The sequence below is a fragment of the Tachyglossus aculeatus genome, chromosome 18 (assembly GCF_015852505.1).
Source record: "Tachyglossus aculeatus isolate mTacAcu1 chromosome 18, mTacAcu1.pri, whole genome shotgun sequence".
NCBI lineage: Eukaryota > Metazoa > Chordata > Mammalia > Monotremata > Tachyglossidae > Tachyglossus > Tachyglossus aculeatus.
Genome location: NC_052083.1, coordinates 17189302 through 17210696, shown reverse-complemented (window position 1 = coordinate 17210696; position 21395 = coordinate 17189302). Strand labels below are relative to the sequence as shown.

The 21395-nt window shown below is 42.3% G+C and overlaps 1 protein-coding gene across 1 annotated transcript in view; it reads right to left on the bottom strand.

Annotated features, from left to right (window-relative positions):
• PKD1L1 (polycystin 1 like 1, transient receptor potential channel interacting) overlaps positions 1 to 21395 on the bottom strand; it is a 97089-nt gene that overhangs the window by 67303 nt on the left and 8391 nt on the right. The window contains exons 8-22 of the mRNA XM_038760087.1: positions 19897 to 20029; positions 19193 to 19399; positions 16061 to 16242; positions 14611 to 14832; positions 12656 to 12816; positions 12013 to 12036; positions 11262 to 11699; positions 9575 to 9748; positions 9403 to 9465; positions 8667 to 8780; positions 7148 to 7330; positions 5303 to 5380; positions 4316 to 4458; positions 3415 to 3535; positions 1394 to 1520 (exon numbers count right to left, since the gene is read on the bottom strand). Coding sequence (XP_038616015.1) covers positions 1394 to 1520; positions 3415 to 3535; positions 4316 to 4458; positions 5303 to 5380; positions 7148 to 7330; positions 8667 to 8780; positions 9403 to 9465; positions 9575 to 9748; positions 11262 to 11699; positions 12013 to 12036; positions 12656 to 12816; positions 14611 to 14832; positions 16061 to 16242; positions 19193 to 19399; positions 19897 to 20029 — 2370 coding nt within the window. The remainder of the gene's footprint in view (positions 1 to 1393; positions 1521 to 3414; positions 3536 to 4315; positions 4459 to 5302; positions 5381 to 7147; positions 7331 to 8666; positions 8781 to 9402; positions 9466 to 9574; positions 9749 to 11261; positions 11700 to 12012; positions 12037 to 12655; positions 12817 to 14610; positions 14833 to 16060; positions 16243 to 19192; positions 19400 to 19896; positions 20030 to 21395) is intronic.

Sequence of the window (21395 nt, the reverse complement as noted above, 5' to 3'; positions counted from 1 at the left end):
CACTGACTTCTGTTTGTAGGCAGGAAGCAAGAGATAACTTTTCCTCTGCGTTTAACCCTTCCTCTTGAGTTCCCTTTTGTCCCATTCCTCCCTTGGAATTGGCTGGGCTCCAGTTGATGTCACCAGTGAAACAGCCATTCCAAGAGTGTTTGACAAGGCATGAGAACGAATTTCTCCTCTGAGGCCAAGTGAACTTCTTGACAGAAAGTTTCCATTTCCCCTTCCGCTGCCCTGCTCAGACCGGGCCAACCATCACCCCCAAAACTTTTGACGTCCTCATAAGCATTCAGCTCTTCCTCTGAGAGGCTTTCCCCTCACGAATCCCCCATCTTCCTGGTCATACCGCCCCATCAGCCATGACTTTAACATTCAAGAGTATATTTATGATTCATTTTCTTTTTATTATTGTATTTACAAACTTATTCTTTCACCTCTTGTGTATTTGGTAATCTGTGTCCCCTTGTCTCCCCCCATTAGATAACTCCAGGAAGGCAAGGGCTACAATTTAAACTTCCCATGTAGAGAGAAGCAGCACGGGGTAGTGGATAGACCAGAAGCGGCGTGGTTTAGTGGAAAGAGCATGGATTTGGGAGCCAGAGGTCTTGGGTTCTAATCCCGGCTTCGCCACTCGTCTGCTCTGTGACCTTGGGCAAGTCACTTCACTTCTCTGTGCCTCAATTACCAGTAAAATGGGGATGAAGTCTGTGAGCCCCATGAGGGACAGGGACTGTGTCCAACCCGATTAGCGAGTATCCACTCCAGCGCTTATGACAGTGCCTGGCCCACAGTAAGTGCTTAAAACATACCATGAAAAGTAAGCATATAATAAACATTATCATTATTATTGTGTTATGTGTATTTTTCAGATTGAAATATCAGAGGCAGTGTTGAGCCACTTAAATTCTTCTCTACCAAATTACTGCAATTCTGCTTTTTGTTTATTCTTTCGTTTCCAGCTTAGCAGCACTTGATCAAAGTTCCAGTGTCCACAGCTCTTCTATAACAAATGTTTTCAGGAAACCTTCGGGACAGTACACTGTTAAGGAATTAGAATATGTTCTCCTGGAAGTGTAATTCATTCATTCAATTGTATTTATTGAGCGCTTACTGTGTGCAGAGCACTGTACTAAGCGCTTGGGAAGTAGAAGTCAGCAACATATAGAGACGGTCCCTGCCCAACAATGGGCTCGTGCTCTGCACACAATAGGTGTTCAATAAATAGCACTGACTGATTGAATGACTGATTGGGAGGAAGTGATCTCTACCTAGCTGACTTGGAAAAGTTGGAAAATTATAAACGATTACAACTGATCTCAGTTGGGCTCCATTGGCAGTATGTTTTAAATAAATGTAAATAAGTTTTCTGGGTTTTCCCAAGAAAAAGGATACTTACAGATCTTCCTTGGGGCTGTAACTTGAAGAAGACGTGCTTCTAACAAATCTTGGCAACACAGTCACATCAACAGCACAGGGTTGTGACTTTGAGCCATGCCCATTGGTTACCTCAGTGAAAATCGTTACTAAAACACAGAAGGAAACACATTTCAGAACGATCGACATTCTCTTCCACCCTGCCCTCATTATGTGACAGTCATTTAGTTACTTGGGAAGATGGTTTCCCCTGGCTGTCTCAAGGTGAGAAGAGATGATGATGATGGCATTTGTTAAGCGCTTACTACGTGCAAAGCACTGTTCTAAGCGCTGGGGAGGATACAAGGTGATCAGGTTGTCCCACGTGGGGCTCACAGTCTTCATCCCCATTTTACAGATGAGGGAACTGAGGCCCAGAGAAGTGGAATGACTTGCATGAAGTCACACAGCTGACACTTTGGGACCTCACCCGTGGATAAAAGCATAATGGAATGTAATTGAGAAGCAGTATGGCCTAGTGGATAGAACATGGAGTCAGAAGGACCTAGGTTCTAATCCCGGCTACATCACGTGTCTGGTGTGTGACCTCAGGGAAGTCACTTCACTTCTCTGAGCCTCAGTTCCCTCACCTGCAAAATGGGGATTAAGACTGTGGGCCCTATGTGGGACAGGGACTGTGCCCAACCCAGTTTGCTTGTATCCATCCCAGCCCTGGCACATAATAAGTGCCTAGCACATAGTAAGTGCCTAACAAATACCACAATTATGGAGTACCGAGGGGAGCTCAGAGATTTTCTTTTAGAGTCCATTAACTATTCGTGGGGAGCCTGTCACTGGGTAGGGACCGTCTCTGTATGCTGCCAACTTGTACTTCCCAAGCGCTTAGTACAGTGCTCTGCACACAGTAAGTGCTCAATAAATATGATTGAATGAATGATTGGATGAATGAGTAGCTTTCCCTAATCCTTGGATCCTGTTACTCAACTCTTTCCCTTCTGCAAAGAAGCAGAGAAGCGGCGTGGTTTAGTGGAAAGAGCATGGACTTGGGAGCCAGAGGTCGTGGGTTCTAATCACGGCTCCGCCACTTGTCTGCTGTGTGACCTTGGGCAAGTCACTTCACTTCTCTGGGCCTCAGTTGGCTCATCGTTAAAATGGGGATTAACACTGTGAGCCCCATGTGGGACAACCTGATTACCCTGTATCTATCCCAGTGCTTAGAAAGGTGCTTGGCACATAGTAAGTGCTCAACAAATATTATTATTATTATTATTAATATTATTCTGCATCACCTATGCATTTGGATCTGTTCCCCCTTATTCACTTGATATTCACCCCACCCTCAGCCCCACTGCACTTGTGTACCTAGTCATAATTTATTTGAATATCTCCCCCGCTAAACTGTACGCTCTTTGTGGGCAGGGAATATGTCTACCAACTCAGTTGTACTGTACTCTCCCAAGTGCTTAGGACAGTGCTCTGCACGCAAGAAGTGTTCATTAAATGCCATTGATTGATTGGCTGAATGATGGGGAGGAAGTGATTTCTGTGAGCTGATTTGAAATAGTCCAACAGATAGACAAATCCTGCTGTAATAATATGTGCTTATGTCCTCCCTGGGGTACAAATCTAGACCTTGGGGTCAAGAATTACATCTTTTATTTTAGTTACTGTGCCTCAGTTTCCTCATCTGTAAAATGGAATTAAACTACCCACTCTCTCTTCTTTTTAGATTGCGAGCCCCAAGTGAGACGGAGATTGTGTCCAATCTGCATATATTATACCTCCTCAGCATTTAGTGCAGTACTTGGCACACAGTTAGTGCTTAAGAAATAACACAATTAGGATACAGCTAAACTCCTTTATTCCTTCATTCATTCAATTGTATTTATTGAGTTCCTACTGTGTGAAAGCACTGTACTAAGCACTTGGAAGAGTACACTATAACAATGAACAGACACACTCCCTGCTCACAACGAGCTCACAGTCTTTAAAAATTAAAAAGGTTCTGAGAAATTAAACCAAAAACATGACAATACCACTTACCTCTGTAATCATCTAACGGCTCACCAGCTGGCAAAGTAAAATAATACTGGATATCTCTCCCTCGGTACAGAGGTATTCTGGAGGAGTTTCCGATAGAGTAACTGAATTCATAATGGAAGTCCTACCCTCCGTTAGACCGGAAACATTAAAGACAAAATAAACAACGGCAAAATTATTTTATGTGAAATTCCATAAAGTACCAAACACCTACGGCCTCATCCCCTAATTCTCAAAGGACCCAATTAAAGAAATGTTCCTATAAGGGAACAGCATGCACAACAGTATGAATTATGTTATCATTTATCAGGATGATGAACATCCAGCCAGGAAACAATAAGCCACCCTAATTACAATATGTTTTAATTGTTCAACACCAGATACCCAACTTAAGGGACACTTCTTACAGCATTCATTCACTCTAGTATAGATGCCAACTGCTCAAGATCAGTGATCCATAAAACTGAGTTGGAATGGCATTTGAGTTTTGCTCTCCTATCGTAGGTTCTATCACCAAAGCATCCTCACTGACTGACTGATTGTACTGCCCCACGTAGTAAGAGTTTAACAAATACTATTATTATCATTATTCTTTCAATCAATATTTATTGAAGGCACTATTATTATTATTATTATTCATTCAATCGATATTTATTGAAAACTTATTGTGTGCAGAGCATTAGAAGTTGTATTATTATTATTATTTCAAAGACATAGAGGCCTTGTGTTCAATCAATCGTATTTATTGTGTTCAAGGAAAACATACCCATGAAGAATCACTGCCATAGTGAACCACCAAATAAGGGTGGGTTTAAACTATCACACATCGACTGTCAGTAATGCCTGCTGAAAACACATTTCCCCATCGACAACAGCATTATAGTTTGGAATAAGTCAGCAGTACCGCTTTGCCTGATGTGCAGAAGACACTGAAGATCGTATCAGCCTCGTAACCACGGCTGGGCTGTACTTCGCAGGTCATCCCTTGCGGAATTTCATTGACAGTGAAATATAACTGTGCTTTACCTAACAGATGGTGGTTTGAGGCTAAAGAGAAAAGAACGCCACATGTCAAATCCACAGTATTGGCAGACCAAGGTAAAGGCTAAAGAAAGGATCTAAATCTATTACAAAATTATTATCATGAAACCCCTTCTGAGCTGTGAACTTTACAAGTAATGGAGTGTAATCGGACCACTAAAACTGAAAAGCTGAAAACGATAAAAGCATTAAAAGCTGACAAGAAGCTCTAAAGAAGGTGTGGCTACCAATGGTCCAGGAGGCCATACAGGGCATGTCGTGTGGCAGTTGCTAAACAGAAGCAGCAAGATACCCACACTGAGCCTCCTGAATCCAGGGCAGACAATCTGGCCACCCCAGGACCTGCTCATGGAAAAGGTTCACACATGCCATTATCCGCACAAGAATCTCTCCAGGGGAGTGTTCCCGCATACTCTCGTCAAAAGGCAGAGGAATCAGTACTCTTTAAGTCATCCCAAGAGGAATTTCCTTTGGGAAAAGCACGCTCCCTTACACTATCATTGAAGGAAAGGAGGAATTTGCTCAGCTACGGGATTCTTATTTCAAATTCTTCAAACATTCTTATTCCAAGTAAGGAGAGAGAGAAGAGCTGATCAAGTGCTCTAAAGCCAATGGTAAGGAGCTTCTGTTTGATGCAGAGGTGGATGGGACACCACTGGAGTTTCTTGAGGAGTTGGGGACATATAGAATAAACTGTTATTTAGTAACACCACCTGAATTCATAGACCATCCCTAAACACTGGGAACGGACTTGAAATTTAAGGAGATTAAATTGAAGATGAAACCTTCTGTGTTTTCTAGAGGAAGAGTGAAGTTAATTTAAAAGAATCAGAAACACCGTTCTGCTTACCCACAGAAGCTTGTATCATGTACATCTCTCCACCTCGCAACACAAATGGCTTAATTGTCACTCTCTGGGATGTGATACCTAACGGAGAAAAAAAGATGTTTATAGGGGAACAGTGATTTCAGAGCATGTTTCATCTCTGCCCAGAAACCTAATGCCTTGATTTCTGGATTTGACTATTTCGTTTGAAAAATCGTCTCCTCACTCATATTAGGCAACTCTGAAACACCCTCAGCCCTGCAACACCCATGTACATATCTATGAATTATTTATTTATATAGTCTGTCTCCTCCTCTAGACTATAAGTTCACCGTGGGCAGGGAACGTGTCTCCCAGCTCTGTTGTACTGTACTCTCCCTACTGCTTAGTACAGTAGAAGCAGCGTGGCTCAGTGGAAAGAGCACGGGCTTTGGAGTCAGAGGTCACGGGTTCAAATCCCACCTCTGCCAATTGTCAGCTGTGTGACTTTGGGCAAGTCACTTAACTTCTCTGTGCCTCAGTTACCTCATCTGTAAAATGGGGATTAAGACTGTGAGCCCCACGTGGGACAGCCTGATCACCTTGTAACCTTCCCAGCGCTTAGAACAGTGCTTTGCACATAGTAAGCACTTAATAAATGCCATCATTACTATTATTACAGTACTCTGCACACAGTGAGCATTCAATAAATACCAGTGATTGACTGATTCTAGTATAGCTCTCAAGAACAACCATCAACAAGATAGTTGAAACCAAAATGGTCTTTAAGTTATTTATTTATTTACACTAATGTTGGTCTTCCCCTCTAGAATATAAGCTCATTGTGGGCAGGGAATGAGTGTGTTTATTGTTGTATCGTACTCTCCCAAGTGCACAGTACAGTGCTTTGCACACAGTAAGTGCTCAGTAAATATGACTGAATAAATGAATGAATCGCTCTCATATTTTGTCACATCTGGTAGTTTTTTTCTTTCAAAATAAAAAATGATGTACCACCAGCCTCCAGATCTGAGTCCGAGCAAAGCTGAGAGAACCTGAAGAACTGGTTGGTTGTGAATTGTTCTCTGGTGTTACACCAAACCACCTATTTATCAACAGGGACACACATTATATATTAATGTCTACCTCCCCCTCTAGACTGTTAGCTCGTTGTGGGCAAGGAATGTGTCTGTTTATTGTTGTATTGTACTTTCGCAAGTGTTTAGTACAGTGCCCTGCACACAGTAAGTGCTCAATAAATATGATTCGCTGACTGATTAAATGGGCCACCATTTTAAACCATTTAAACCACTAACTCTCCGAGGGCTCCTTCCCCTCTGTCTTCAAACGGGCTCCCGTCCCCAGCAGCCAGGGACCAGGGGTCTGTGTGAGCATCGTCGCTCATTCCGTGCATAAGTGATTCAGGGGAAGCATTGGAGATTCTGGAAAATTTGTTTTCTTACTTTCCACTCTGATGAGCAGCGGATGGGAATGTGTGAACAGCAGGGAGAAGAGGGGATCATCTGCTCCTCAACTTCACTTCTCTTTCCCCCCTTCTGATCCCAGTTCTTGATTTTTCACGCCAGAAGATTAGCAGGCAGGGGTTTCCTAATAATATTATCGAAGTAACTCTGGCCCTTACCTCTCTGGAAACGTAAATTGGATTCTGAAATCAAATACACATGCTCTGGTAGAAGAAAGGAACCTACACCTCCCTTAAAGCTGCTGTTTCACGGTGAACTCAGACTAAACAATCTCCACTAAGGACGACTGCGAAAATCAAATTCTCTTCAACCGGAATGAAAAGTTGGGTGGGGTGGGAAGATTTCATTTCTAAATCATTGTTAATTTATTGGGAAACAATACCACAAGGTATTAAATGAAACATACCTGATGAAGTTATACTTTGAAAAACATCTGTATCAATGGGTGATTTAGACCAATCAACCATAAGTGACGATCCAGCACTGTCAGTAGAATAGTAAGAATCAATGAGATTATAACCTTCTTCTTCATCAGGAAAGGAGTTTGTTTCTTCATTTATAACTGGTCCTGAAATACTATTGGTATACCCTAAAAAGTAAAACAGATAAATGTTGAGGAAAATAGCCATAATAGCACATTTTAAAACTTCAAAATCAAAACGTTTAGATTTCTGAACAGATGAGTGTATTCTCTGACAAAGTTGCTAGTTCATTCATTCATTCATTCAGTTGTTTTTACTGAGGGCTTACTGTGTGCAAAGCACTGTACTAAGCGCTTGGGAGAGTACAATATAACAACAAACGGACACATTCTTGCCCACAATGAGCTCAGCGTCTAGAGGAGGAGAGTTCAAATGTAATTTCTGGCAGTGATTCCTGTCAAAGAAATGTGGTTATCTGACCTGGCTTTATACAGCATTTAATTTGGTTATGGAGTTTTATTGATGATAAGTGTTAGTTGGAGACAAGTAATGGGCTTCAGAAGACAAAAATGCTAATGGAAAATAATGGCTTAAAATGGTCTCTTCATGCCTCAGTGGAATTTAAAGTAAAGTTGACTACTCCACTTTGGAGCGCAGGTATGGCTTTAGCAGTCCTCCTTTCATCTCTTCAGTAGGGTTTTCTTTCCTCCAGTTCCACTGGTTTCTTGGTCTAATTGGGCCTCCTTCAAAAAGTGGTTTCCTGAGAACTTACTAGAGCATGGAGTCACCAACTTGAACATCACTGGACCAGGGATTTGTTCCAGTTCTGCCCTGCACACCCCAGAGCTGGTGTAACTGGACGGTGATCCATACAGAGGAGAGGAGGATTAGGAATATCAACCGTTCAATCAGCGGTACTTGTTAAGAGCTTACTGTATGCAGAGCACTGTACTAGCTGTTCGGGAAAACACAATATAATAGAATCGGCAGACACAATACCTGCCCATGAGAAGATTAGAGTCTACAGGGGGTATGACACAGAAAGAGCTGTACTAAGCAACGGGAAGAAATACAAAAACATTGATTCAGATATGGTTACTGGCCTACAGCGGCCTCACGATCTAAAGCGTGGCAGGAGGCAAGGGCCAGGGAAATTCTTCACTGCTCCGAGCTGAGCTGCCCTTAGTTCAATTGCCCCAGTGTTTCCAACATCTTAAATCAATCAATCAATCATATTTATTGAGCGCTTACTGTGTGCAGAGCACTGTACTAAGCACTTGGGAAGTACAAGTCGGCAACACATAGAGACAGTCCCTACCCAACAGCGGGAAATGTGGAATAGGCAGGCTTCTGCTGGCCCTCAGCTCCTGGACTGGGCAAAAAGAGGTTCTTCTCCCACGGAGTGGTAGTTGAGGAGTAGGGAGACTGGTAACTCCTCTGGTTTCTTTTAGGGGACAATCTGGTTTCCATCTGGTCTGTCTTCATCCAGTATAGACAGGTCACTGGAAATCTTTCTATCAAGCATCTTCATTTTATGCCCCCAGCCTCCTTCCACCTCAGCTTCTGGAGGATGGAAAGAGTGTCCATGTTCAGACAGGACCTGGGAAGAGTCCACAGCTTTGGAGCAAAGAGGGTGGACGTCTACAAAATGTTCCCTGGGAGATTACATCGCATGGTGTGCCCTGTGAAATACACATTTCTACATCTGGGGATCCAATATCCCTGAGCACTGTCACTGGCCACAGTTTCTAGACTGAAACCTACAGTCCCAAGGTCTAAGAGGGAGAAGAAAGAGTCATTTTATCCCACAGTGCCTCTGGTCTGTTACCGGTTCCCAGGCTGGAGATTTCCTGGAGAATGCTATAGAGGCTATACCAGGATCAGCAATTCCCCAAGGAAGATGAGATTAAAGAGGACACCAAATAGCGACGTGATTTTCTCCAGATCACGCAGCAAAGCCAATGAACCAAAATCCTCCAGACCAGAGTTGAAGCCTAATTAAATAGCTTAAAAATAGTAGTTACTAGATAAGCTCCTTGCTCACATCTACCACCTCCACTGCACCACACTCTCTCAAGCGCTTAGTATAGTGCTCTGCTCACAGTAAGCACTCAATAAATAACACTGATTAAATGACAATGAAAATCATCATTGACTGAGTACAAAAACACAGAAACCTAAGGCTTGCCAACAAAAACTAGAACTGCTGCAACAGTAACTGTGATAAAACAATTTTCACCTGGCTGTCTTCCCTGTGGTGGTTCCACGGCTTCCTTGATGTTTTCATAATAAATGTCAAAATCTATTGGAAAGAACAAAAATACCATTGGAAAAGCAGTCGCAGGTCAAGGTGGCTTCAAAGAACCCCTCTGCAAAAGATCCCAAGGATTTGAAACTCATCTCTTCCCAACTCAACTTAGGGGCTGAGCTTTCCGACTCCAACTTCTTTAAGTAGATTTTAAAGACTTGGCTGCCCTTTAGGACAAGGGTATCTAAATCCCCTGGAATTAAACGGGGTCTATACATTCGGTAGGCATTTATATTTAAAGAAAGATGGTGAAGTTTACTTATGAGTGGATATTTAGCTAAAAAGGACACGGTGAGATCCACAGTTCTGGCCAAACTGGGCACACAAAAAAGTTGTATCTTGTGGTTGTGCGTAATGTATGTGGCAGCTGGTGTTATTATTTATTAGGGCATTTGTTAAGCGCTTTACTATGTGTCAAGAGAGCACTGTTCTAAGCACTAATGCTGGTGCTGCTTCTCTTTTTTGTTCTTGTCTCTCTTTTTATGCAAAACTTTTGCTCAAAGAGAGTCACTTCCTTCCTGATGGCAATGGCCATGTAGGTCTGTACTCAGCAACTGACACCCAGTTTTTACCTTAGAACAGTTTTCAGTGCTTAGAACAGTGCTTGGCACATAGTAAGTGCTTAACAAATACCATTATTATTATTATTACCTGGGAGGCAGCATTATCAGAGGTGTTGTTTTACTGTGTATTTAAAACAGTTCTTTCATTCCCCTTATGTTTGTTTCCCGATTTCAGCTCTCCAGACAAGTCCTACCAGGGGCTCACATTCTTAATTCCCATTTTACAGATGAGGTAACTGAGGTGCCAAGAAGTGACTTGCCCAAGGTCACAGCACTGACAAGTGGCAAAGCCGGGATCAGAATCCAAGTCCTTCTGATTTACAGGCCCGTGCTCTATTTGCTAGGCGACGCCAGTCCACTTCACAAAGCAGTCAAATGGGTCATGACTGAGGTCTGTAGACACCATCTTCTTTGGATTGTTCTTAAAACAGGATGGCTAACTATGGACCTAGTTTGGTGGCACACACCTAAGGATTACCAATCCCAACCGAACGAAACGAAAGCTTCTTAGTCTAACAGGTGGCCAATCCAGGAATATTAATGACGGTTGAAAACTTTTTTTAAAAAAAGTGACCCTCCCAACTCGTTTTAATAAAAATCCAAGTAGAGATTTATATTTGGGATCACAATTAGGACTTTCCCACACAATCACATTTTCTTCTCCAAGGAACAAGAGGCAAAACTCACAGATGTAAAGGACAGTGGTATTTTATTGAGCCACTAAATAAATAAACTTATTTATTTCTAGACTGTGAGCCCGCTGTTCGGTAGGGCCCGTATCTATATGTTTTACTTGTCCATATCTATTCTATCTATTTTATTTTGTTAATATGTTTGGTTTTGTTTTCTGTCTCCCCCTTCTAGACTGTGAGCCCACTGTTGGGTAGGGACCGTCTCTACATGTTTTACTTGTACATATCTATTCTATTTTATTTTGTTAATATGTTTGGTTTTGTTTTCTGTCTCCCCCTTCTAGACTGTGAGCACACTGTTGGGTAGGGACCGTCTCTATATGTTTTACTTGTACATATCTATTCTATCTATTTTATTTTGATAATATGTTTGGTTTTGTTCTCTGTCTCCCCCTTCTAGACTGTGAGCCCACTGTTGGGTAGGGACTGTCTCTGCATGTCGCCAACTTGTACTTCCCAAGCCCTTAGTACAGCGCTCTGCACACAGTAAGCGCTCAATAAATACGATTGATTGATTGATTGACAATGTAATTACCAGATACACTTTCTGATGATCTTTCACTCTGGGAAGCTCTGAGACCCAGAAACTCTTCTTCAATTAATCCCGGGTCTGAGTAAGGTAACACAAACTGCATGAGATCACCTGCGTCTGAAAAACTGCTGTTCTCTATAGGAACATCAGCTGCAAGGATCAAATGAACTCCAGTTGCCAGGCTGCTCGAGGAATCGGTGGAGGCTGAGGTGGCCACTGAGCCCGGGCTTTTTTCCACAAGAAAAGCCGGCTCACTGAACGGCTTCCCAGAAGTTCGCTGTGAGAATGGCATGGATGTAGGAGTGGGTTCAATCATTTGTATCCCTGGGGAAGCCGCATCTGTCTTTGGAGCACGCACTGCAGGTGTTTCTTGTGGAACAGTCAAAAACTGACTCAGGAAGACCGACGTGCCTAGAAAATCCACTGTGCTACAAAATGGTACTGAAAAACATTAGAAATGATGAATACGGTGTTAAAAATTAAACAGTGAAAATTGGTATTCCTTGCTTTTATATATATTTTAAAAAAACAGGTCAGGATTGAATTTTTAGAGCTGTTTCTCTTCGGGCTTCCTCACAATCATTAACCAAGATCCTCTCCCAGTTCCTCAGACTTCTATCTTCAGTTTGTGAGGAAAGCGATTGATATTTTTTTCCTTAATATTTATCATGGGATCAGGATATCATGTGTGAGAACCTGAGACACGGATAAAATCTCAATTTCTAATTTCCCAAAGCCCAGGAGTTCCACTGACTAGACTTCAGCTTCAATTTTTCTTCTAGAATGGAGAGATACCGGTAACATTTTCAAGATAACACACAGGCAATACGCAAACATCTTCTGACAGAGACAGAATATTTTTTATGGCATTTGTTAAGCAGTTACTAAGTGCCGGGCACTCTACTAAGCACGGGGGTAGATACAAGCTAATCAGGTGGACAAAATCCATGTCCCACATGAGGCTCACAGTATTAATCCACCTTTTGTGGATGAGAAAGCTGTTAAGTGCTTACTATGTGCTAAGCACTTTACTAAGAATTAGGGTAGTTAAAACATACGCAGATGGAACTCAGTCCTTGTCCCACATAGGACTCACAGTCTAGGAGGGAGAACAGGTATTAAATCCTCATTTTACAGACCAGGAAGCTGAAGCACAGGGAGTTAAGTGATTTGCCCAAGGTCACAAAGCAGACAAGTGCAGAGCTGGAATTAGAACCCAGGTCTTCTGAGTCCCGGGCCTGTGCTCTTTCCACTAGGCAACACTGCTTCTCTAAAAAACATTCTAGAGTTAGGGAGACTGGAAAAATAATCCGCGACACTTCTTGACCAACATAGGTATTTAATTCCTTGGTCAGTAACATAAGTTGTTGACTATACAAATAAACAGTAATTCCTACCTTCGATATCATTTGGCTCTGTTGCATTGATCAAATAAAGATTCCAGTTATAAGAAATATCAAGTATTTGACCGCAGTCTTCACAGGTAACTTTAAAAGAAAGCTCCTCATTCCAGTTTCCAGAATTGCCTTTAGAGCTGACCCATGAAATATGTACTGATCTACAAAATGCAAAACAAGTTAGACCTGCATTTTATTTATTAAATTCTTAGTGCTTTTTGAGCGGAGGGGGCACAAAGCAAAATTGGGCCCTGTCCCCTCCTTCAGCCCTCCATGTATCATTTCTTTAGTCTCATGATTATTTAAAATATTATCAACCGCCATCTTTATTTTCATAATTATCCCACTTTTTCGCATTTTTGTTGCAACCTTAAAACAGAGGAGGGGCTATTATGTGGGGAACTAAGTTTATGGTAATTCTTCCCCCTCTTTCTATCTCTCCTAAACCAGTAGGATCTACAGTAACTGCTGCAAGATGTGGTACAAAAACATTTTATTTCCTTCCCCAAAATTGCAGGCAGGGAAGTGAGGAGGCAAGAAATTGTGTGGGGGGAGGAAATTATGTAAGTGAATGCAGTATTCATTCAATCGCATTTATTGAGCGCTTATTGTGTGCAGAGCACTGTACTAAGCGCTTGGGAAGTACAAGTTGGCAACACATAGAGACGGTCCCTACCCAACAACGGGCTTTAAATAATTATCGAAACAAGGATGGGGACGTCAAGGTAAATCCCTTGTCACCACTTGAACAAAATCGAAATATAACTATATGTGTGTGTTCACATGTGGAGGTGAGTGTCAGAAGCATGCTTTTCAATCACTCCTTTGATTTCATATAAATTTGCATATAGTATAAACATGGCTTAGTATATCTGGTTGAAGAGGCATTCAAACATTCCTAAAAGATGGCGAATGTGATGTTCAATAATCACATTTTAAGCTGAATCCTAGGAGCTGAATAAAACAATATTTCCTAAAATGATGTCATAATTTGGATGTTTCATTAAATCTAAATGTGCATTCTTTTTATCATCATCATCATCAATCGCATTTATTGAGCGCTTACTGTGTGCAGAGCACTGTACTAAGCACTTGGGAAGTACAATTTGGCAACATATAGAGACAGTCCCTACCCAACAGTGGGCTCACAGTCTAAAAGGGGGAGACAGAGAAAAAAATCAAACATACTAACATATGTTCTTTTGTGGAGCCTATGAGGTGTGAGCTCTACTGCTATTCAAAAATAGTGCACACAATTGACTTAATTGCTTTAGTCAATTGTCAATTGCTTTATTCAATTTAGAATTGGCTTTAGTCAATTGTCAATTGCTTTAGTCAATTTAGACTTGGCTTAAGTGCATTAATAATAATAATAATAATAACGGTATTTGTTAAGCGCTTATAATGTGCCAAGCACAGTTCTAAGCACTGGGGTAGATACAAGGTAATCAGGTTGTCCCACGTGGGGCTCAAAGTCTTCATCCCCATTTTGCAGATGAGGTCATGAGACACAGAGAAGTTAAGCGACTTGGCTAAAGTCACACAGCTGACAAGTGGTGGAGCCAGGATTTGCACCCATGACCTCTGACTCCCAAACCCATTATCTTGCCACTATCTGATGTACTGAAAATGGACCACACTAGGTGTGAGAAATCCTCCTGACAAAGGCATCACCGGAGGAATGTGACGGCAAGAAGTCATCCAGAATGAAAATCATTTGATGCCGAAAGTCAGAGCAGTGGTGAACTTCCAGGTTCCAAGAGCCCGGCCTTCCAGCAAATTGCAAAATCAAAACTTTCCTTCTGTTTTTTCATCTTAATTTAAACCGTTTACCCAGTTCCCTCTTTGGGATTTCTTCAGCATTTACTTCATGACATCCACTAGATGAATTCTCGGGCTTAATTGGTTTTCATTACCGGATTACGGTTAGGAAAAGTTCCCGAGGAACCTGATACCTCAGTGTGGGGCCTGATGAAATGGATAAGAACAGCTGGGCTTCAGAGGAGATACGGTGGCCACTGGATACGGTTAACATCACCAGAAACTGGTCGTAAGTGTTATCGAGAAGTGTCGCTGGGAAGGAGATGACGGGCGCACTGCTATTGAAGGGTGGCTCCCCTGAGGAGTTGAAACACAGTTGCTGTTGTCTACTCGCTGGAGCGCATTTCCAATAATACCTATTTGGAAAAACCAGTTTAAAAGTACTTTAAAACTATCCCTTCATAATTAAGTGAAACAAAAGGTATCTTCTTCTCCCTTGATATTCCACCATGGCAAACGTGGATTTTTTAATCATTACTGGGTAAACTGATCTCCTGGCATTTTGCATTTTATTGGTAAAATCAGAGTGTCCCCTCCTCTCTGAACCCTGCCAATATCGCACAGTTGTTTTTGCAAGGGCTGTTTGGCCCAAGGGGGTAAGAGGGTATACTACAGTGGAGCAGAGGCAAGAAGAGAGAGGAAAAATGGGAGAGGTAAAAGGTAAGGTAAAAATCTTTTACTTAAGGTAAAAATCCTCACCCCATCAGCCTGTTCATCTTCATCCCACTTGGCAGGGCAGTGGCATTCAAAATTAAGTAATGGAAAAGAGAATCGGTGTGAAAAGTGTTTGTTGTTACACTGTACTCTCTTGAGTGCTTAGTACAGTGCTTTGCACACAGTAAGCACTTAATAAATACAATTGAATGAATGAATGATAATAATAATAATAACAATATTTGTTGAGCACTGACTATGTGCCAACCACTAAGTACTGGAATGAGATACAAGATAATCAGACGGGGCACAGTCCCTGTCCCACTTGGGACTCCCAATTTAAGTAGAAGGGAGAACAGATATTGAATCTGCAGTTTACCAATGAGGGAACTGAGGCACAGAGAAGTTAAGTGACTTGTCCAAGGTCACACAGCATGTAAGTGGCAGAGGAGGAGTGTGTGCTTGCATTGGAGGATTAAGATGCTAGTCACATTATCCTTTCCTGTTCCGCTACTTCCGGCTAAACTGCCCAGATGGTGCATGCTTGGAGAATCGGGGCTGGGTAATTAATGTGAAAATGTGGCTCAAATCAATCCACAGTATAAGAGGAAGGAGCAAGGAATCTGACAGGGTAATGCCACTCTAATAAATACAAAGAACATCCCCAAAGGGACCCTGTCATCATCTAACCTTTTGCATTTCAATGAAAAACTCCACAAGTAAATTTGAGAGGCTCACGTTTCTCTACTGAAATTTTCCCAAATTTTCCAGGAGTGTCCTAAAAATGTCTTTGCAGCCCCTTTTGCCCCACTGTCAGTATCTTAAAATGAAATGATTTTGAAAAGCTCAAGAAACTGCACAAACCAGGGCCACGCATTTGAGTTAGAGTCACTGAATGAAGGAGGGTGATCTGGAATATTGAATACTCACTGTAATCTAGCACCAGGGTTGTCGGGATCATAAGATTCTGAGCCATTGAGGGTGATGATGAAAGATGTCGTCTTGGAGACAAACAGATGCGTACCCTCAGAAATTGTACTGACCAGGTCACTGGGTAAAACCTCCATCTGAACTGTGTAATTACTATACACCACGCTTCCTCCTATTTGAACCTGAAGATAAGCAGGAAAGGAAAAGACACCAAGGAGTCAAATCCCAAAAGGAGCTGAAAACCCATCTTAGAAGTAGAATGAAAAATAAGAACTCTCAATGCTGCTTTGTGTCTGCAATGTCCTGGGACTAAGTTGTATATTGAGAGGTGGCAGGAGGATGATATCCATCCCACTGTTGGGTAGGGATTGTCTCTGTTGCCAAATTGTACTTTCCAAGTGCTTAGCACAGTGCTCTGCATGCAGTAAGCACTCAATAAACACGATTGAATGAATGAATATCCACCAGGCTTGAGGAATGGGAAAATGAAGTTTTTTTCAAGGATTCTCAGTTTAATGTACAAAACTGAGACCTGCAAGGGTTTGCAGATAGTGTAAGAGGATATAAGGCAAGAACAGTTGGGCCAAATTATGGAGTTTTCCAGTTTTCCATTTTGTACTTTTCAGAACCCACTTGTATCAAACACACACATGCACAAACTCACTTATTGACAGAACAAAAGCAAATTACCAACCGGTCATTTCTAAAAGATCTAGCTCCAGGAGACTGTAGACTCCTTGTGGGCAGGGACTTTGTATACCAACTCTGCTGTACTGTACTTTCCCAAGCACTTGGTACAGTGTTCTGCATTCAATAAGCGCTAAATAAATACCATTGATTGATTAATCAAGAGGAAGAGAGTTAAAAGATTCAGCAAGGCAAAGAAACTTCAGATACATGAGACCTTCTCAACTTTTCTTCAATCTAGAGTATTTATTGAGTGCTTACTCTGTGCAGAGCACTGTACTAAGCGCTTGGGAAGGAAGGCCTCCTGAGGGAAATTAGAAGAAGATTAGGAGAAGTGGTCACAAATGGAAGAGATAAGAATGAAGCAGACTGAGGAAGTTGGCCTAAAGAGAGCAAAGCCTGCAAGCTAGTGCACAGTTGGAGAGGATTTAGGACATTTAAGAGGAAAAAAGAGCTGGTCGAGGAGTTTCTGCTTGATGTGGAACAGAATGGGCAAATTTGGGAGTTTTTGAGGAGTGGGGTGATGGGTGCAGAAAGATTTTTTTTAGATAAATGATCTGGACAGCAGAGTGAAATATGGACTGTAGAGGCGAGAAGTCGGAGGGAGGGAGGACTCCGAGGAGGCTGATGTAAATAGTCAAGTTGGGAAACGACAAGTGGTTGGCTCAGGGTAGTGGCAGTCTGGATGGAGAGGAAGGGGTGATGATGATGATGACGATGGTATTTGTTGAGTGCTTACTATGTGCCAGGCACTGTTCTAAGCACTGGAGTAGATGTAAGGAAATCAGGTTGTCCCACGTGGGGCTCACAGTCTTAATCCCCACTTTACAGACGAGGGAACTGAGGCATGAAGAAGTGAAGTGACTTGCCCAAGTTCACCCAGCAAACAAGTGGAAGAGGCGGGATTAGAACCCATGGCCTCTGACTCCCAAGCCTGCGTTCTTGCCATTAAACCTTGCTTCTGGAGGCAATGCAGATGAGTAACCAACAGGATTTGGTGACAAGCTGAATATGGGGGTTGACAGACAGGGAGGAGTTAAGAAAAATGACAAGATTATGGGCTCGAAAGGAGGGAAGGATGGTGATGTCAAAAATGATGGGATAGGTGGAGGAAGGAGATTTGGAGGAAAGATGAGGAGCTCGATTTTGGCCTCGTTTGTGTCTGTGTCTGTGACTGTTATGACTGGTGGACTCTGAGTCTGATATTCTCCTCTAAACACAATGTCCTATTTCTCTTACTATATTTACCTTCACCCTTGTCCCTTAGTTTGATTTTATCTTTCCTGATGTGTCTGCCGCCAACGCCCTCGTCCACTTTATTCATTAAATTTTAGCCCCTTGGGGACAAGACTGGGGACCTGCGTAATTCTCATCAGTAGATATTTTTCCCCCCAAGCACTTAGAATGCTCTGCACGAAGTAGGTGCTTAATAAATAATGACTACTATTAAAAAGGCTAGAATTGATTTTTTTTCTTTATTTATATGACTGTCCCACATGCATTCTGATTAGCATACTTTCTTCTAGCAAGCGAAGATGTTTTGTGTGGGTAGCACAGTTTTCCACAAGATTGAGAGAGCAAATGTGTTCATTGAAGCAGACAATCTAAGAGACTGTCTGAGGGATGAGGACCATGTCTTATTCTCACCTACGTTTTCTCTTCCAGGACTCAGTACAGTGCTCTGCACACAGTAAGCACTTAAGTACTAATACTACTACCAGATGGAATATGGATATTTCCTTTTGTCATAAATTAATGGAAGATTCCTCTTCCAGAAGCACCACAATTTTAGAAAAAATTGTGCAATTTTTCATTTTTGGGGGTCCATGATATTTTCTCGATTGGAACACTCAACCTTATATTAACCAACAATGACATCTGACCTATGCCAGGATATCTAGAACTTCCCCTCATTTGTTAAAAATGCAATTGAAAATTGCCCCCTCACCTCTGCCTCAACAGCTACTCATTTTCCAAAAACACTTTGAGAGCATCAGTCAAATCAAGAAACTCTATTTATCTACAACCACATAATCTATGAAATTCTGCCTACATTGTTCTTTCTTGATCCAGTTTCTCATTTTGTAAAAACTCTCCCACAAAACCCCACTGAAAGGGGAATTGAAGAACCACTGTCCCTAAGTCCTTGAAGACTTCTCGATAAAAGTAACTCAGACTCATAAAAACAGATTTTCATACTCAATTCGCTCTACTACCTACTCATCTAAAGTGGCCCATTCTTTAAGTTGGACATGGGAAATCTGAAAGCCAATTATAATCACTCAACCTCAGCCAAAAGCAACTTTTTTTCGTACTCTTATCAAGCCATAAGCTTGAAAGAGAAGTGGAGAATCTCATCTAATTCTTTCATAGCATCCATTCAAAGTAGCTCTATTTCTCTAGAGTATAGTAAGTTCTGACAGTGTCGGAAGTTAACAATCAAACCTTTGCAATTGCAGAATAATTTCCATAGTCCAGAAAGTAGCGTGGAAGAAGAATGGTTTGCTTGTGGTTGTCGATAGTAGGTGGCAACAGCATCAGAAAGCCATTGGACTTCATTAAACTCCAGTGATAGTGGAGGCCTTGGGAAATGTTACACATAATAGCAGCTGCAAAGGTAACTTGCAACGTAACAGTCTCATGCCGTCGAATCTAAACATTCAAAAAAAGTTTTATAAGTTCCCATTATACATGTAATTAAAAATCCCAGATTGATCCGCAAAAGTCAACATCTTTGTAAGCCAAAGGGCTCTCATTTTTACTGTTTTACTGTCTACTGTGCAGCACAGAATTTTCCTTTGATTTTAGTTGCGGTCTCGATAGACAACTGCACAGCACGTATGAAAGAACTGTACTCTCCCAAATGCTTAGTCTAGTGCTCTGCACACAATAGCTATAATTCTATTTATTCTATTTATTTGTTCCGATGGTTTTGATATGTGTCTACGTGGGTTGTTTTGTTGTCTGTCTCCCCCTTCTAGACTATGAGCCCGCTGTTGGGTAGGGACCATCTCTAAATGTTGCCGACTTGTACTTCCCAAGCGCTCAGTACAGTGCTCTGCGCACAGGAAGTGCTCAATAAATACCACTGAATGAATGAATGAATGACAGCACAGAAGCCCCTGGCCAGCGGTACCCAGATACCATACCTGGATCCTCCCGGGGCCCATGTTTTGCAACAGAGGGGGTTGGCATGGTTCTCGCACAACAAAGATTTGCTTGCTCAGTGAAGCTGAACTTACTTTATTCACCACAAGTACCTCCACTGTATATTCTCCTTCCCTAAGCGGGAGAAATGTAGAGAAGTGAAGCGTTAGGGAAAGCATAATTCGATCTCTCTCCCGCCCGCCCCTACCTTGCTTGGCGATCCAAATGGCGCCCTGATGGCTAATCCTCTCAAGGCCTCAAAGAGTAGGTAGAACATGGGAATCCAGGCTCACAGGCGTTTCTGCAGGGCTTGGATTCTCTCTTTGATCCGCCCGCTCCAACACACGCCCTCTCACCGGACTGAATGGCGGTATGACGCTGGATCTGACCACCCCGGGGCCCGAGGGGCGATGCCAGCCTGCAGAATGGGGAGGGAAGCCACACTACAGCCCCAGGAATCCAAGAGCTTGCCTGGCAATGAGAAGACTACCATCCCCTTGGTTCACCCGGGTGAGTCCTCGCTACCCAGAGTCACTTTCATGGGGGGTGAAATTGATTTAATAATAAAAATAATAATAATAGTAATAATTGTGGTATTTAAGTGCTTCCTATATGCCAAGCATTGTTCTAAGCACTGGTAGATACAGGGTAATCAGTTTGTCCCACATGGGGCTCACAGTCTTAATCCCCACTTTACCGATGAGGTCACAGGCGCAGAGAAGTTAAATGACTTGTCCAAAGTCACACAGCTGATACGTGGCAGAGTCGGAATTAGAACCCACGTCCTGTGACTCCCGAGACTGTGTTCTTGCCACTAGGCCATGTGGCTTTTCATGATTTCTGGTCCTGCCCCTCCCTGTGATTGGCAAAAGCCCTGAGAGGTTCCACCATTTGTCTGCTGTGTGACCTCGGGTAAGTCACTTCACCTCTCTGTGCCTCAGTTACCTCATCTGTAAAACGGGGATGAAGACTCTGAGCCCCCACATGGGACAGGGACTGTGTCCAACCTGCTTGGCTTGCATCTAACCCAGCATTTAGAACAGGGCTTGATACACAGTAAGCAATTAACAAATATCATCCTCCTCATTATTATTATAATTATTATAATCATTATTCGCTGGAAGCTCTTCATGGGCAGGGAACATGTCTGCTAATTCCGTTATATTGTACTTTCCCAAGTGCTTTTAACGGTGCTCTGAACATAGTAAGTGCTCAATAAATACCACTGATTAATTCATTATTTGCCCTCTGCCTGTTTGGCAGCCCTGGGCAAAGTGGAAGTTTGTGACCTTGGGGTCATGGTGTGGTGGTGGAAAAAGTGGAATTTCATATCTGCGGTACTTATATGTTTTAACCTGGCTCTTCTACTATTGAGCCCAGAGCAGTGTTGATTGGTGCGGGAACCAAACATCTCCTAGGGAGGTGATTTAATTCACTCCCACGGCTTCAACTATCATCTCTACGCTGATGACACCCAAATCTACATCTCTGCCCCTGCTCT